Source organism: Dermacentor variabilis, chromosome 2, assembly GCF_050947875.1.
Source record: "Dermacentor variabilis isolate Ectoservices chromosome 2, ASM5094787v1, whole genome shotgun sequence".
NCBI lineage: Eukaryota > Metazoa > Arthropoda > Arachnida > Ixodida > Ixodidae > Dermacentor > Dermacentor variabilis.
In genome coordinates, this window is record NC_134569.1 from 44,259,608 (window position 1) to 44,274,819 (window position 15,212).

The following is a 15,212-nucleotide window of genomic DNA, read 5'->3' on the forward strand; positions in this document are numbered from 1 at the left end:
ACTACATTGCCTACTTAAGCACATGAACATTTCAGCAACAAAATCTTTTTCTGCTCATGCAGTGACCTACAGCTACAAAGGAAGACACAAAGACAGTGCACACGTGTAGGTAATATCAAGCTTTGATGCAGACATAGTAAGCTGTGCTGAGGAATGAAGTGTAATCTGTGTTTCCACTTCTGCATGAATTTTGCGGAAGTGCTAGAGAGTCAAGGTTTTGTACAGCTACTAATTTATGTATGTGGTCTAATAAACCATTGCAAAGTGAATGTGTGGCATCAGCAACAGATAGCCAGGCACTATCACAAAAAGAAGCAAAATAATGCTAGGTTGTCGAAAATTGCAGGTTCTGGAGGAGAGAGACAAAAGGACAAGACTGCATCGATCAATTGGACATGACTGAAGGCATGCACGGTATGTCGAGCAAGAAGCAGACAGAAGGAGTATTAAAGAAACGCATGAAGGAGAAGCCTGACAGTGTGTGAAGACAAGAGCATCACATGAAAAGAAAAATTTGAAGAAAGTAGCAAATGAATGGGGAGCTCAGATGCCAAGGAGCAAGAATTTTCTGCTAGAAATGTTATTGCTGTTGTGCCTTAGCCCTGGTGCTGCAAATGGAAGGTGGAAGAAACAAGTACAGTACAAGTTGAAAAAGTGCTGTGGCAAGAGTGAGCGGCATTAGATCGGTGCCTCATCAAAATGATTGAAGTTGCAGTGCTCATCTGCACTCAACAAAGTGTGCTCATCTGCACTCAACAAAGTGTGCGAGCTATCTCGAGATGAAATGTGCAATCAGCCAGCTTTTCCAGATTCAGAAAAGACTTAAGACCAGAGGAAAATTTCTAAAACTACAAGACAGCAACCTGATTTGTTAAATAATATTTTGGATGTTTCCAGTAGAAGCACTTGCACCAATGAAAACTAAGTTGCATTAAAGGTTGGACTTCAGAAAGTGCATCAACACTACACCAACGATAAATGCAATTCCACTACATGGATAACTTGCCTTGTATGAAAACATTGTTTTCACCTTTTGCTCTCCTGTTCGCCACACAAGCATTGCGGATTAAACAAAGTCTTACTGTTTCGTGCAATGCGTTTGTCATTGGCTGACCACAGAGACGCCGAACAAGTGTACTGGCAGGCATTCAGAGCTATTTCGCATGCAGTTGTAGTGATCTGAGCCCTTGTTTCGCCCACATAGAGCGCCCCGTATATGAGCTAGACATTGTAACAGCCGGGATTATTAACTAGCCAATATCAGTGTTACTGCACAGCTTTCACAAAGGTCTACTGCTATGAAATTGCATGACGACCACTTTTCTTTTGCATACATTTCTTCCGTATTCATCCGCAGGGCGTAGTGTTTTGCCAGTGTGGCTATACAGCTCTCGCAACGATCTACGGCTCAGATTGCATGACGACGCAAGTTTTATACTTACACATACAGAGTACAAGATTTCCATTCCCACGAACCTCCAAGTGTGCTGTATTCTCAGTTACATTAAGAACTAATGCATCGGCACGGCAGTTAATTCATAAACTGTTTCCGTTCCCGCGATTCCCCTGAAGTGTGTGGTATGCTGACCTTGATCAACGACACTAATGAACAATGCATCGGCACGACGTAATGCTTTGCCACTAAAGTCATCCGAGAAGACACCTCACTTCCAAATGTATCCCCTTGCGACTATAAAATTTAATATGCTACCGTCGCAACAAAATAGAAACAAACTCGCCTCGGTCGCGGCTTTTCCCGCCTTGCCGGCCACGCATCCTGTCGATTCTGTGCTGCAAGCTCGGCTAGGGACAAACGGAGCAAACGGTTTTCTTCCCCGTAGTACCTAAACGACGAGAAATCTTGAGCACCAAAAGTCCCCACATTTCTCTCTCGCAGCTACTGCTCCTCGCGCGTGCGCAGAAACAGCGGTGAAATCCATTTTCGATGTGCTCGTCGCCAACGGCGGCGATTGTCGTCCGCTTGTCGCCGGGTTAACAGTCTGAAACGTAGTTTATGGTTTAGCGCGTTAAATTCGCGTCGTCCTAAAGTTAACCCTAAGTCGTTGAGACGCATTTTTTGTGCCGGTTGTCAACGTACAAGACACGCAAAAGTTATCACACCATGGCTGCCAAGACGATCGACGGTGCTCGAGTAGTCGTCGAAGCCCTCCGGAAGCAGGTGACCCCTAAAGAAATTTTCCTCGTATGCTGGGTCGCGTGCTAACGTACTCGTCTTGTCACTTTTCGTTTATTATGCTTCCAAATTCGCAGCAAGAAAGTGCAGCCCTTCATCTTGGCGTTGCATGCTTGCCTCCATTCTGACAGTAGCTGAGCGCTGGTAGGACCGAGGTTACTGACCCCTCCACGACGCTTATTAAATCTTCGCCTATCTTAACCGTGCACTCGCCCCTTTCAACTCTAGTTTTATTTTATTTATTTTTTGTTACCTGACTATACAGGTATTAATTTTCATATTTCCTGCACAGATGCAATTATGTTTTATCCTTATGCACAAATAAAAACACTTGTTTCTTCGACATGCGCATGAAGTCTCGTTTTTATGAGATTGCGTCGTCTACCATCGCTCGTCACTTCACTTCGCACTGTCTTCGCAATCCGGCGCGCAAGAATTTTTTGTAGCGAACAGCCTTCATTATCTCCCAAGCTTATGTCCGTCATAAAATAGATCGCCACTGTCTTATCTAAATGCAAAACCTTACAGGGTCCGCTGGGGATTGATGCGTCCGACCTGAAAGCGCCAGTTGCCGCTCGCGATTCTCCGTATGACCATCACCCCATTCCTGCAATCTAGGCGGCGAGGAAGTTATCTTTTGCGACATCTGTGCTCCAAAAGCTTTTGCTGCTGTGTGTACTACGAGTTTTTTTATAGCAATCATTTACTTCTATCACGTACGGCCTATAGGTTATTAAAATCTATCTTGCGCGCTCTTCTAGGATGATGAAACAACAATATCGCATTAATCTGGTATTGCGTATATGATAGGCCTTAATTGAGTGAAGTATGTGTATGAGAGAACACAAACAAAAAACGATCTAGTGGCAACACTCAACTGCCATATTTTGCAAACAACACGTTTTTGTACCATGTTAAGTGCGACCAAATGGCAATTTAACATGTGAATAAAGTATGTATGTCATGTTAGCATAGCTTACCTGTGTGTGGCAGCTGACATATTGAGCCAGCAGGACATGCAAGTTGATTTTGAAGCTCACTGGAGAAGACCTCCTATCTGGGGACACCTTGAATGTGCAACATTTTAGCACATTGGGAAATTCTGTGATATTTGCTAGTTTCTGCGGCACAACTGGTACAGTGGTATAATGTACAGTATCCCTTTTAAGCACCATGAGCATACTGTAACATGAAAAATGGTTGGAATGGTTATTGTACAGCTATGGCCACACATGATGAAAAATGTCCGAAAGGTCATTTCTGTGGGCCTTGCCTAGCAGTGAAGTGAATGTGAGACATCACTACAGACATTGCACAACCAAACATGCAAAGCAAATGCACTGAAGGAGTTAGTTTCTGTAATTTTTAAGAAGTAGCATGTTGATGTTGGAGCTTGGGTGAGTCAGTAAAACATCTTGCCATTGGATAGTGCAAAAGCCATAATACATAGCAAAAGGACGGGTAGGTGGGCTATTTGGTAATGCATTATAACAAAAACTTGGAGCGCTAAAAACACAAAGGACATAGAAAAAGAAACACCACACGTGCTCACTCACAACTGATGTTTAATGCACATATGGAAAAATACATATTTTTCTAATGGAAAATGGACGCTTCATGCATGTCAAGACGTACAAAAAACAGCATGCATCTAAGGTACGTGTGAACATCAGTTAGTAAAATCAAATTCTTTATGTAGTAATGAGGATGGTTGGCTTACACACAGCGCAGCATTTTTGGTGATATAGGCTTCCAAAATTTCTTGTGTGGTTTGGTTAGGGTTATGGAACAAAATGACTGTGTTTTCAAAAAATGGGCTTACAAAGACACAATTTGCAATGTAAGGCGAGAGGAGATGATGGCGTGCCGTTTAATGAAATTCTGTGCTCTCTCAGGCGTATGTTGACACATCTGCCTGTTTGGCCAATGTACATATTACCACAGCTTAGGGGAATTTTGTATACTACTCTTGAGACACAATTGACAAAAGGATGTCTCGCGCATGTCTTGACATGCGCGAAATGGCCATTTTCTATACATGTGTTTTTCCATATGTGCATTAATCAGAGTGAGCGTGTGTGGTGTGTGTTTCTTTTACGTCCTTTGTGTGCTTATTGTGAATAAAACCGCTACAGAGATGGGACGGAGAGAGACGACCAACACAGGGTGGTACTTGCAACTACCGCCCTGTTGCGAGTACTGCCTTGTGTTGTCATCTCCCTCCGTCCTGTTTCTGTAGCAGTTTTATTCACAATGTCTCACCAACTGGCCTACAACTTTATAATGCCAAATTGTGTTTTTAGCGCTCTAAGATTTTATTTAAAAGCCATAATACGCAAGGGACGCATGCATACAGCGGACTTAATACTGAAGTATTTAGTAGCAGAACTGCATAATGTTAAGCTTTTGACATCTAATTACGTAAGTACTTAGCGATCTTGACTCTAGGGAGAATTTGCACATTTTTTGCCTCGATTCTTACATGGCAGTCATGCAAGAGAAATTGCAGAAATTAAAAAACATTAAATCACGGCTCCGTGTCCAGAGGTACAAAATGCTGGTGTTTGAAATAGGTCAGTCCGCTATCCATGAGTGCTGGTGGCATTTTGGTTTCCTTCTGAATAGTCAGGAATTATTTAGAACAGGGAGAAAGCAGGCACCATGTCATTGACTGTTGTTGGAGGAGCTCGACAAGGTAAGGAACTTTCCTGTATATGAAACGTCAGTGACATTGTGTGGCCTCTGAAGAGAGGAAGAGGCCATGGGAAGGGGCTTTACTTCAGGTTGGCCTGCACTGACTATAAATGCCTTTGCTATTTCACTTTGGTATTGAGCAGCTTGAGCCAGTGGTGCTGTGTTTGTATGTAAACAAGGCTGCTTTGTCCTAGCTATGCAAAGAATTGTGCTGTTTGTTGTAGAAAAGATTTTGCTGAGCTGTGTGCCAAACTCTTATGTATTGGCTTGTCTCAACAGTCACAGTTTGCGTATCTTTTTATTTATTTTTATTTACAAATACTGCTATCCCGTGTCATTGGGACATTGCAGGAATGGTACAGAAGGTTACACATGGAACTATATTATTAAAAACATACATGATTACAAATTTGAGTGCAAAAATTTAAACTGAATGAAAACAGTACAGTATCATTTGGAAAATACATGATTAGGTAACTCTCGTACAAAGTGATCAACAGACATCTTACACAATGTGCCATATAAATCGTTCCATAGTTCGACTGTGAAAGGAAAAAGAATTTGAAGCAGTCTAAAAACAGCACAATGTTAAGCGGGTTAGTAAGGCGAGTGACCCATGCTGAAGAACTGGCGGAAAAAGAGGGGGCATCAACATAAATATGCCTGTTGACGATCTTGTGTAGAATAATACTAATGCAATCGCATGTGCGTCTGTGTTGAAGTGTATCAAGCGATAAGGTGCGGGCATGAACTGTGGGAAAGAAGTGTCGGTCACAACACTTATAAATGAATCCTATTGCTTTTTTCGGCACACCTTCAAGTTTGTCTTTAGCGAAGTGCGGCGACCACGCCGCTGAAGCATATTCAAGCACAGGTCTTACTAGAGGTTTGTATGCCGTCAGCTTACAGTTTTTGGTTGCGTCTTTCGATGTATGTTTTAAGGACCTGAGTTTCCTAAGTGCCTTGGATTAAGTTGAATCTATATGTTTGGACCAATTCAAGTTTGAACAGAATGTTACACCTAGGTACTTAAACTCGTTTACGTGCGTTAGTTGATGTGTGTTGTTACCATACGAAAAACGAAAGGGATTTTTCTTTTTAGTGAATGTCGTTGATACAGTTTTGCTAAAATTTATCCTCATCTGCCATGTGTTGCTCCAATCACAGAATGAAGAAATCACATTATTTAGAATAAGCTGGTCGCACGGATTATTTATATTTGAATGCAGAATGTAGTCATCGGCATATAAGGGGATTTTACCTCATGTGTCATGAGTTATGTGGATGATGTCAATAATGTAAATGAGAAATAAAAGTGGCCCTAGAACTGATCCCTGCAGGACGCCAGATGTTATATAGACAGACATTGATTGAGAGTGATTGAATGTGACAAACTGTGATCTTAAATGGAAGTAGTCTAAGTAGTCCTTGATCCAGCCTAGTAGTCAGACCCCGTGTATTTTCTTGAAAAGGCGCCAAGTTTAGTGATGAGCTTATTATCACAAACCAAATCGAGTGCTTTTGAGTAGTCGACTAAAATGGCGTCTATCTGACTGCGCCGATTTAAGCACGATGCAATGCCGTACATGAATTCAATTAACTGTGTGAAAGTAGAGTACCTAGCCCTGAAAGCATGCTGATTATTAAAAAGAAGATTATTGTTAGTCAAGTACAAGACAATATGTTTATGAATAATGTGCTTGAATAACCTTGCAACAAGTACATATTAAGGAAATTGCGCTATTATTGGAGAGACCTTGTTTGGCACCGGACTTAAATACTGGAACTGCATTAGCTATTTTCCAGGTTTGTGGAATTGTTTCAGATTGGAGGGATTTTCGGAAGATCACAGTCAATGACTACTACTACTACTACTGGAATGACTACTACTTTTTTTCAAGCTTTAACAGCATTGCAAAACTAAGCGAGTGCCTACGATTCTTCCTCATTCCTTATGACTTTACACGAGCATTTCTTCCATAAAAAAAAATATGCCAGGACATTTATTTGTTACTCAGTGATTGCTATATTACTGTTTCGACATTCAGATATATAAGCTCATTTTTATGGAAGATGATGATTGCAGAGTGTGGAGGTCTGGATGGGTGTATGCCAGGAACTTTAGTAGCCACAAAATCTTATTTTTACTGTTCCAGTGCAACATTTCAGAGCTTGTTACTTGACATGAAGGATGATTTTGGAAGAATTAATGTGCAGATTCATTAGCACACGACTTGAGGTTTGGGGACCATGATCTTTATCCATGGGTTGGGCACTGAAGACATGGTTTAAGCATGTACCATGTCTTCCTTGCTGTACTTGATACATCAAGAACTGTTAATCTGCACTGCAGGAGAAAAGGAAGCCTGACCTGAGGAGAATGCACTCAGTGTTTTAGATTTTTTTTTTATCAACAACAGTATGCTGGTTACTTGGCCATCACAGTAAGCCACTTTTGTTGCTCCTTGATCAGGAAACAATGTTCATGGTGTAAACCAGTTGCTATGGGTGTGGAATGGCTTTGCACCTCATTTTGGCTACCACCCGTTATGCCATTGCCTTTACAGTGTGCCTTGTTTTTACACCCTTTGACAGATATATTAAAGGTGTACTTCATGCGACCAAACCTACAACGCTGATGGCCCTTATGCATATTCAGTGCTCTGAAGGATTAAGAGGACTTTCATTTTTAGCACCTAGAGATTTCAAGCACCAGAAGTTGCACAGAAGCCCAGCTACGCAGGCTGGTAGGAGCTCTGCTAGCCCATGTAACAGCCTGTGTACTTTTTGATGCAAGCTTTACATTCCGAACTGTAGGCAGCAAGTTTTAAGTTGAGACCGAGAGATTTTCCTGTGAAATGATACACATTGTGCTGTTTTTTCTTTCTTTATTTATTATTATTATTATCATTTATTATTTTTTTTGCAATGCGGCCTACCAGGGTGTGGAGCACATCTTTGGCGTGGTGGGCGTGCCTGTGTTCGAAGTGGCCCTGGCGGCTCAGCAGGCAGGCATCAAGTTTGTCGGCATGCACAATGAGCAAGCGGTCAGTGTCCTATCTTGTTCCAACTTTCTGAGTTGCTATCTTGGAGGCCGAGGACTTGTGCAAGGAAGGGAAGGAAAACTGCACCATTGTTTCTTATCACTGGCCTTACTGGCGTTGAGTGGGTGGGAGTTTAGACAGAGTCACAGTGCAGCAAGAGACGGCGTGGGACCAAATTTGCTTCATAAAAAAATTAAACTGTATGGTCACTCTGGGGCAGAATGGAAGAATTTCAGGAGAGGACAGTTTGCATGAAAATACATTTCCATTATTCAGCATGCCACTACTAATTCACATGTAGTACAATGTAATATGCGCATATGTACTCATAAAGTTTGTATATTCTTTCTGGCTTAAGGGGTAGCTTAGAACTTAATGTACTAACTTATTGAATGCTAATGTTGTCTAATGAGTATGGTGTTCTGATGCTTAGCAGTAAATTGCTGGTTCCATTGTTTGCGGAATTGAAATTAGTGCAGTATGCTTGCTGAGAGTTTTGTGCACATTTAGAGAGACCTTAGACTATTGTGAAAATTAATACTGTTACCTCCTTTAACATCTTCCAACCAAAACCCAGCTGTAACTTCAGTGCACTAGACCCAATAAGTCCATCATGGACAGATAAATAATCATTTAATTGGGAAATCATTACCATGATCTTTGCACCAGTAATGTAGCTAATGTCTCAAAATACTCCGAGATAGTCCCATTCAAATGTGGCATGTTAATGCTCAATATCGGAACAGCATACTGACATTTCAAAATTCAACTCTGTATTAAGAATAATGTTGACAACACACACACACAAAAAAAAAAAACACAATGCTTGTGAGAGAGCACTTGGCACGACATCCACGCCACATCTACTCAGGTTCTGGGTGCCACCTTAAAAAAATACGGTGGCAGGCACAATACAAATTATGCCTAAGGAAGCTGCTTTGAGCACATGCCATAATTGCTGCTTTTGCTCACACATACGTTGATAGGATACACCCATGTTTCAGATTGCCTTGCTTGTCTCTTGTCTTTAACTGGCACTTTCTGGAGCTACGTTCAAGTAAATCATCATGTTGCACCACATATTCCATGCATATACTTTCACTTACTTTAAATAATAATCAAGCTTGTACATAGCTATTATAAATTTTGCAATGTCATGCTAGTGGGATTTCCTTGCTCTGCACAAGAAAAGTGCACAGAAAATGTAAGTGTTTGCCAACTGCAGACCTGCAGCATTTGGCATGCTTCATTAGCATATTAGCAGGCTTAGTATGCTGATATGCTTGTCTGTTCTGGTATCTTTGTCTTGATGAACTGGAGTTCGCTGAAAGTGCACATTTGCCAGCGAAAGGCATATTGTTGTACATTAGATGAATAAGCCTTTTGTTTACATTGTCTAAGTGTTACATTGGTTCTCTGGTTTGGTTGATGGCAATGTTAATGGCTAATGTTAATTGATGTGCATAAAAGTGTTTTGCCAGAGTGCCATTGTTTTATGAACATTCTTTTTCTTGCATTTACTGCAACATCTGCAGGCATGCTATGCCGCTGGTGCCATGGGATATCTTACCCGAAGGTAAGCTGTTTTTCGAAGCGCTCACTGTGCTAGTTCAGCATAATCAGTCAAGAATATCAGCATGGAATAAACAGAGACAGGAGGGACTTTTTCTGGTTATTTCATTTTTTGACAGTTTACCATTTTGTCATGAAAAATAACCAAAAGTGGACTTTTAGTTGTGATAAGAACAGAAAGATTGTGACTTGTAGGCTCATCTCAGGCACTTGCATACTTGTTGAAATGTAATAGCTGTGTTACTCTTCTTTGTGAACAAAGCCAGATTTCTTGTAATCTGATAGACGACAACATTTTTCAAGGGAAGGATGCTACAAGTAGGTGCACATAGTTTAAATATGTTTGTTCAAATGTCATAAAATTTTGATTACAAAACATTTAATGTGCATGCATTGATATGAGCAGGAAAAGAGATTCAGTTTTAGTCTGCACCGCTCATATTTTGTGGCATAGTTGAACTCAAGGTAACCCTGCAGCCTTGCAGTTGTCATGCATACATCATTTGAACTCTCTTTTTTAATTTGGCAGTGTTGATTGAAAGAGAAATTATTTAATTTATCTTGAAAGGAGCACAGGAACAAAGCTAAAAGAACCACATGACTAACACGACTGCACTATAACACACAAAGGCTTTGTTCTTTGTGGCAGAAATATGAGTGAGTGATTGTCGCTCAAGAATACAGTATGCATGAAATAAAACAACAGCTCCAAAATTTATTTAGGATTACCTATTTATGCCAAAATCTGGACAGAGACAGTTAAGAAAGGGAAATAAATAAAAGCTGTGATAGCAAGCACTAGCTTCCAGCTAAGCAGGAGAGCTCTCTGTGGGTCAATGTTGTTTTTCATTGTCCTGTTTCTATGCTATTCTCCAAGTTGAAATATGTCCTTAGTTTATACCTTGCTGTGATTCCATTGAACCAATTTGTTGTAGTCAAATATTCTGGTGCCTTGGCATTCACAGTAGAGGTAACACTAGAGGTATACTTGCCATTGCAGACCTGGAGTATGCCTCGTTGTCTCAGGTCCAGGGCTTGTTCATGCCCTCGGTGGTCTAGCAAATGCTCAAATCAACGGATGGTGAGTGCACCTGTTTATAGCTTTATGGGGTGCGAGATGATGAGAGCTCTTAAGTTGAATCTCATTCAGTAATGGAAAAAAATTTTTATGGCATTATCAAGTAAACCAAGACAGAGGCTACAGAAATCCTGGCCTTGGCTCCTAAACTTTCAGTGTAACTGGTTGCACTTTTGGGTGCAGTAATGGTGCAGTAATGCACTTCCCCAATCCTTTATTTCTGTTTTTGCAGTGAACTTGGCTTTTAGCTGTTGTATTGATAAATTTTAATTACTACCCTTTTGTGTACAGTCGAATCCACTTATAACGATCCCAGTTATAACACTCTATTGGTTATAACGACGACATTTCAGTGCATTTACGATTTTCCAACCCTGCCTGTTGAAACTGCTTCCAAATAAAACAAATGTTTGTTTTTTTTAATCGCTGTACTGTTGTAATGAGTGCTTTGAACCCAGTTACAGTAAAAAGAGAGGCACGTGAAGTATCAAAGCATGGAAGCGCAACCAAAACTGGGTGCACGACAGCGCACGCCCCGCTCCAGTCTGACTGCGATGATGATACGGCCTTTCAGATGAGCGAGCGACCACCGTGTGCAGATTTTGGAAATCACAAACGTCACTTGCTTTCAAGGCACACATCCGTGGGAGGATGCCTACAGCACATGGATGGCGGCATTCTCGTTTTCATGCAATTGTCCATGCAGCACCATGTGCATTACGCCTATTTCAACGATTTGGAACAGCCATCAGTGTCCTTTTACAATGGGAACAATGGCCGCTCAAGCGTTCCTGTCGTTACTCACACAGCCTGAGTCAGTGAAAATGCTGCACCACACACTGCTGCCATGTAATGTTGCAAAGGATTGGCGATGGCATTCTAACTTTCGTACGTTGCATATATTTTTTTTCACTCGTAGCGACATAACGTAATTTTATGGCTCTTGTGTGGCTGAGGCGCAGCCGTAATGCAGAGACCATGATGTCCGGGACCTTCACACAGTGGCGGCATGCTGCACTATAGTTTCCGAAGTTTCAACTAGAACGCTTCACTCACTTGTGCAGAATGCAGTCATGTACCGCTGGTGCTAAAATATATCACAAGCTCTCGTATAAAAAATGGCGGCTGCGCTCGCAGCTTCGAAATTACATGTGATCGGAACCGGGCGTTGTTTTGAAAGAGCCATGCAATGCCAGCTTTTGTTCTTTAGATGGATGTTTCTAACGGAAATTTTCAGATAGATGTGGGAACACATCGGCAACAACATGGACTCTGAAAATCAGGTTTTAGGACCAAAGTGCTGCCGAATTCTAATTGCTGGTGCCAGCTTCAATGCGTTTATGTTTTGAGCGTCTTTAAGTGAGAGTCCATATAGAGTTAAACCTCGATATGACGAAGTCAGTAAAAGCGTCAGTTTGTTTCATGATATTGAATCTTCATTTTATTGAAAGTAGACCTTTTATGCAAATAAGTACAGTGGCCGATCGATTTTTCTTGCAAGGGAACGGGCCACAGAATTTTCCGAATGATCGGACAATCGAAAAAAAGCAAACTTGAATGAGAAAACAGTTCATTTTGTTGGATTTGGGAGTCGGCGACGGATGATACGGTTTCATGCCACGTCGACAATATCTTCACGTCGGCGGTACGAATTAAGCGAAGCCAGCCACGCTTTCGCGTGCACTCCGCCCCCGCGGCTGATAGCGTCGGCCGCAATGGGACGACGCTATCGTGCAAGGTGCTTACTGCGGGAAGCGAATGCTTCGTATGTCTGCCTCTCGCTTCAACGGGTCACCGAAACCTTTAATACTAAACGCGCGGGAAGCGAGCTTACATGATGCCACACCGCTTTGGCACTCTGTACAAGCAGCAGATTACCTTTGGTGCGCGGCTGCGTATGCGCTCAGCCATGCGCAGCCACGGCCGAGGCGCGCGCCAACTTACCCCCCATGCCACCCCCATCGTGCGCTCCTTCCCCTCCCCCTCTTCCCTTTGCTCGCGCGGGAAGGCGGCACTCGCGAAACTACCGTCTTTCCTGTCACACCCTCGCACTCTTTCACTCACACTTAAAGCAAAGAGTGCGCGGGGCGTGATAAGACGTTATCGCACTTGGACTTTGTACGGAGCACCATGCGGCTCCACTTCGGCGGTCTCTCGTGTCGCGCGGCACGCGATTTGAGAGGTGCGTTTGCAAGCAGCCGCCTGTAATTCAACAATTTGACCATCTGCGTCCGCGGAAGTTTCCATTTATAGACAGTGAAATTTCGTTATATTGAAATCTCATACAAACACACTTTGTTATATTGAGGTTCTAAATACATGGTGTTCTATGGACAAGAGATTACAAAAAGTAAGATACTTCATTATATCGAGAATTTCGTCATATTGAAGTTCGTTATATCGAGGTTTAACGGCATAACGAATTACTGATATAACGACCACTTTTCGCGGTTCATTAAATCGATTCGACTGTATATCTTTTTTATACTTTAAAGTTTGTTTGTTATTTATGCCCTGGGGGTTTCTGTACCTTTAGTTCACTGTATGTAGGTTTGTTATCATCATTTAGACTTGATTGCCTACATACACAACACATTTTTAGTACTACACATAGTTACTGCATGCCAGTTTCACATTATTGAGTACCAACTTTTACAAGTTTCTGCACTCTTGGGCTTGTGCCAGGCCTTTGCTGCTGGTTGGGGGGTCCTGCGAACAGAATTTCGAAGGACTCGGAGCCTTCCAAGAGTTCTCACAGGTTAGTGATACAGTGAATTCTTTATTTTCTTTTTCATCTGGCCTTTTCGATGTCAGAACTGACTAATAGATGGGAATCCTAAACAGCCAGGAGCTGAAAGCATGTGCTGCAGCACCCACCAGGGAACGCCAAACATTTATACAGTGCTCCTTCTCCCCTGGGCATCTTGTCGGCCATCTCATGTTCATCCCATACCAGCTAGCTACGAAGCCACCAAATCTGAATAGCCACTCTAGTTTGCTTGCATAAGCATGGAGGACAGCAATGTTTGCTTAACTACTCAATTTCCTAAGTTCATTAAGGCATACAACATCATTCTTAGTTACTATTACTTGTCTTTCACACTCATTTGTGCGCTCTTTGGGGATAGAAACTGTTATGAGGCAAGCCAGCACCCCTGCTCGGGGGCCAGGATGCTGGCCATGGCCGCCCCCTCTCGTGTCTCTGGGTACACACCATATGCAAGGAGCTGACATACCGTATAGACTCGTGTAAGGGCCGCACCTTTCTACATGCCACACCCCCAACTTGGCAGCTCAAAATTTGGAAAAAAGAAATTTCCAATGGATAAGCAATCACATGTGGTGCGCCGATGATGCACGCACGCATAAGTGAATTTTCGCATGCTGCGTACTTCCACATGCCACTGCTAGGTGGTGAGAGCTGCGCGTTGATCTCTGATGCAATAGCAGATCCAGGAATCGGAGGTGTGCACAAGTAAAGGCTGTGCTGACAGCATTTTGACCAAGAGTCCCATGTAAAGGCTAGAACTCGTCAAAATTACGGAAAAAAAAAAGTGCGGCCCTTATACGAGTTCGCACGGTAATATTCCAGAAGTTCTAAATGCCCACATTGCTTCAGGTAATCTAAGTGGTACACTTCTGACAATGTCGCACTTTGGCATGCCTTGTGGAGAGAGAGGGCATGCCAGTAGGCAACATAAGCTGTAAGGAGCTTAAGAGCCCAAGAGAGAAAAGCAGGCTTTTTACAACAGCTCCACAGGCACTGTGTCTGAGGACTCTGTAGTACTATGGTTTTAGAGGCATCTGTACTGGTTTCTGTAGCTGCTTTTGCTGCTGGTTCAACTCTTACTCTACCATACTACAATGCATCGGCTGCATATTTAGCCATTTTAGGAACTTAAACTCCACACCAACTCGACACTTTTACATTGCAGTTGTGTAAATGGAGCGGAACCATAGCTGTGAGCTCTGGTGGTTAATATTTAGCCACTTTGTGTTGGCTGTACCTTGTTGCTGGCACTGAGTTTTGTCATGTACAGTCAAACAAGCTTTCTTCTTGGAAATTATTTCTGTAGTTGCATCCAAAAATGTGCATCAGGTTGAAGTTCTATTCTCTGGCTTGCTCTCTGATTGTGTAATGCTATTGCTGTGCATAATGTTGCTGGCTTAATACCTTCACACTGGTTGTGGCATTCTGCTGTAGCATATTACAAAAATGCTTGTAGGCCAAGGTGTTAGTAGTAAATGTTACAGATAATAACCACTTATTGAAAATTAATCGCATTTTAATTCGTAGCCCAACTGTGAAATTCCCCAGTTAAATTTGGATAAGTTGGTCATACTGTGCTTTCATTTCTGTCCCAATTTTTTTTTATTTCTTCTGGTAGGTGGATGCCTGTCGCAGTTACACAAAGTATACCTGCCGTCCCAGCTCTGTACAGCTGATTCCCTTGCACATTGAAAAGGTATGTGTCTGTTTCTTCTCATATACCTAAATGTACTGCACTTGATTTCTTTGCTGAGTTTCGTATTTTGCTGAAATGCGTTTGTGTTACTTAAACAGTGAGAATTTTCATTTTTTGATGCAGATTGACCACAAAATGACTTGTGAACCAATATGCAAACTGAA

The 15,212-nt window shown here is 42.1% G+C and overlaps 1 protein-coding gene across 3 annotated transcripts in view; it reads left to right on the plus strand.

Moving 5' to 3' along the window:
• Nucleotides 1-15,212, plus strand: part of Hacl (2-hydroxyacyl-CoA lyase) — a 56,286-nt gene that overhangs the window by 11,552 nt on the left and 29,522 nt on the right. For 2 of the 3 annotated variants that reach the window (XM_075680291.1, XM_075680292.1), the window contains exons 1-6: nucleotides 1,940-2,179; nucleotides 7,831-7,935; nucleotides 9,468-9,508; nucleotides 10,505-10,585; nucleotides 13,268-13,340; nucleotides 14,971-15,048. In XM_075680291.1, coding sequence (XP_075536406.1) covers nucleotides 2,123-2,179; nucleotides 7,831-7,935; nucleotides 9,468-9,508; nucleotides 10,505-10,585; nucleotides 13,268-13,340; nucleotides 14,971-15,048 — 435 coding nt within the window. In that variant the 5' untranslated portion in view covers nucleotides 1,940-2,122. Of the gene's footprint in view, nucleotides 1-1,939; nucleotides 2,180-7,830; nucleotides 7,936-9,467; nucleotides 9,509-10,504; nucleotides 10,586-13,267; nucleotides 13,341-14,970; nucleotides 15,049-15,212 lie in introns of those variants that run through there. The other variant, XM_075680293.1, reaches the window with a different exon arrangement.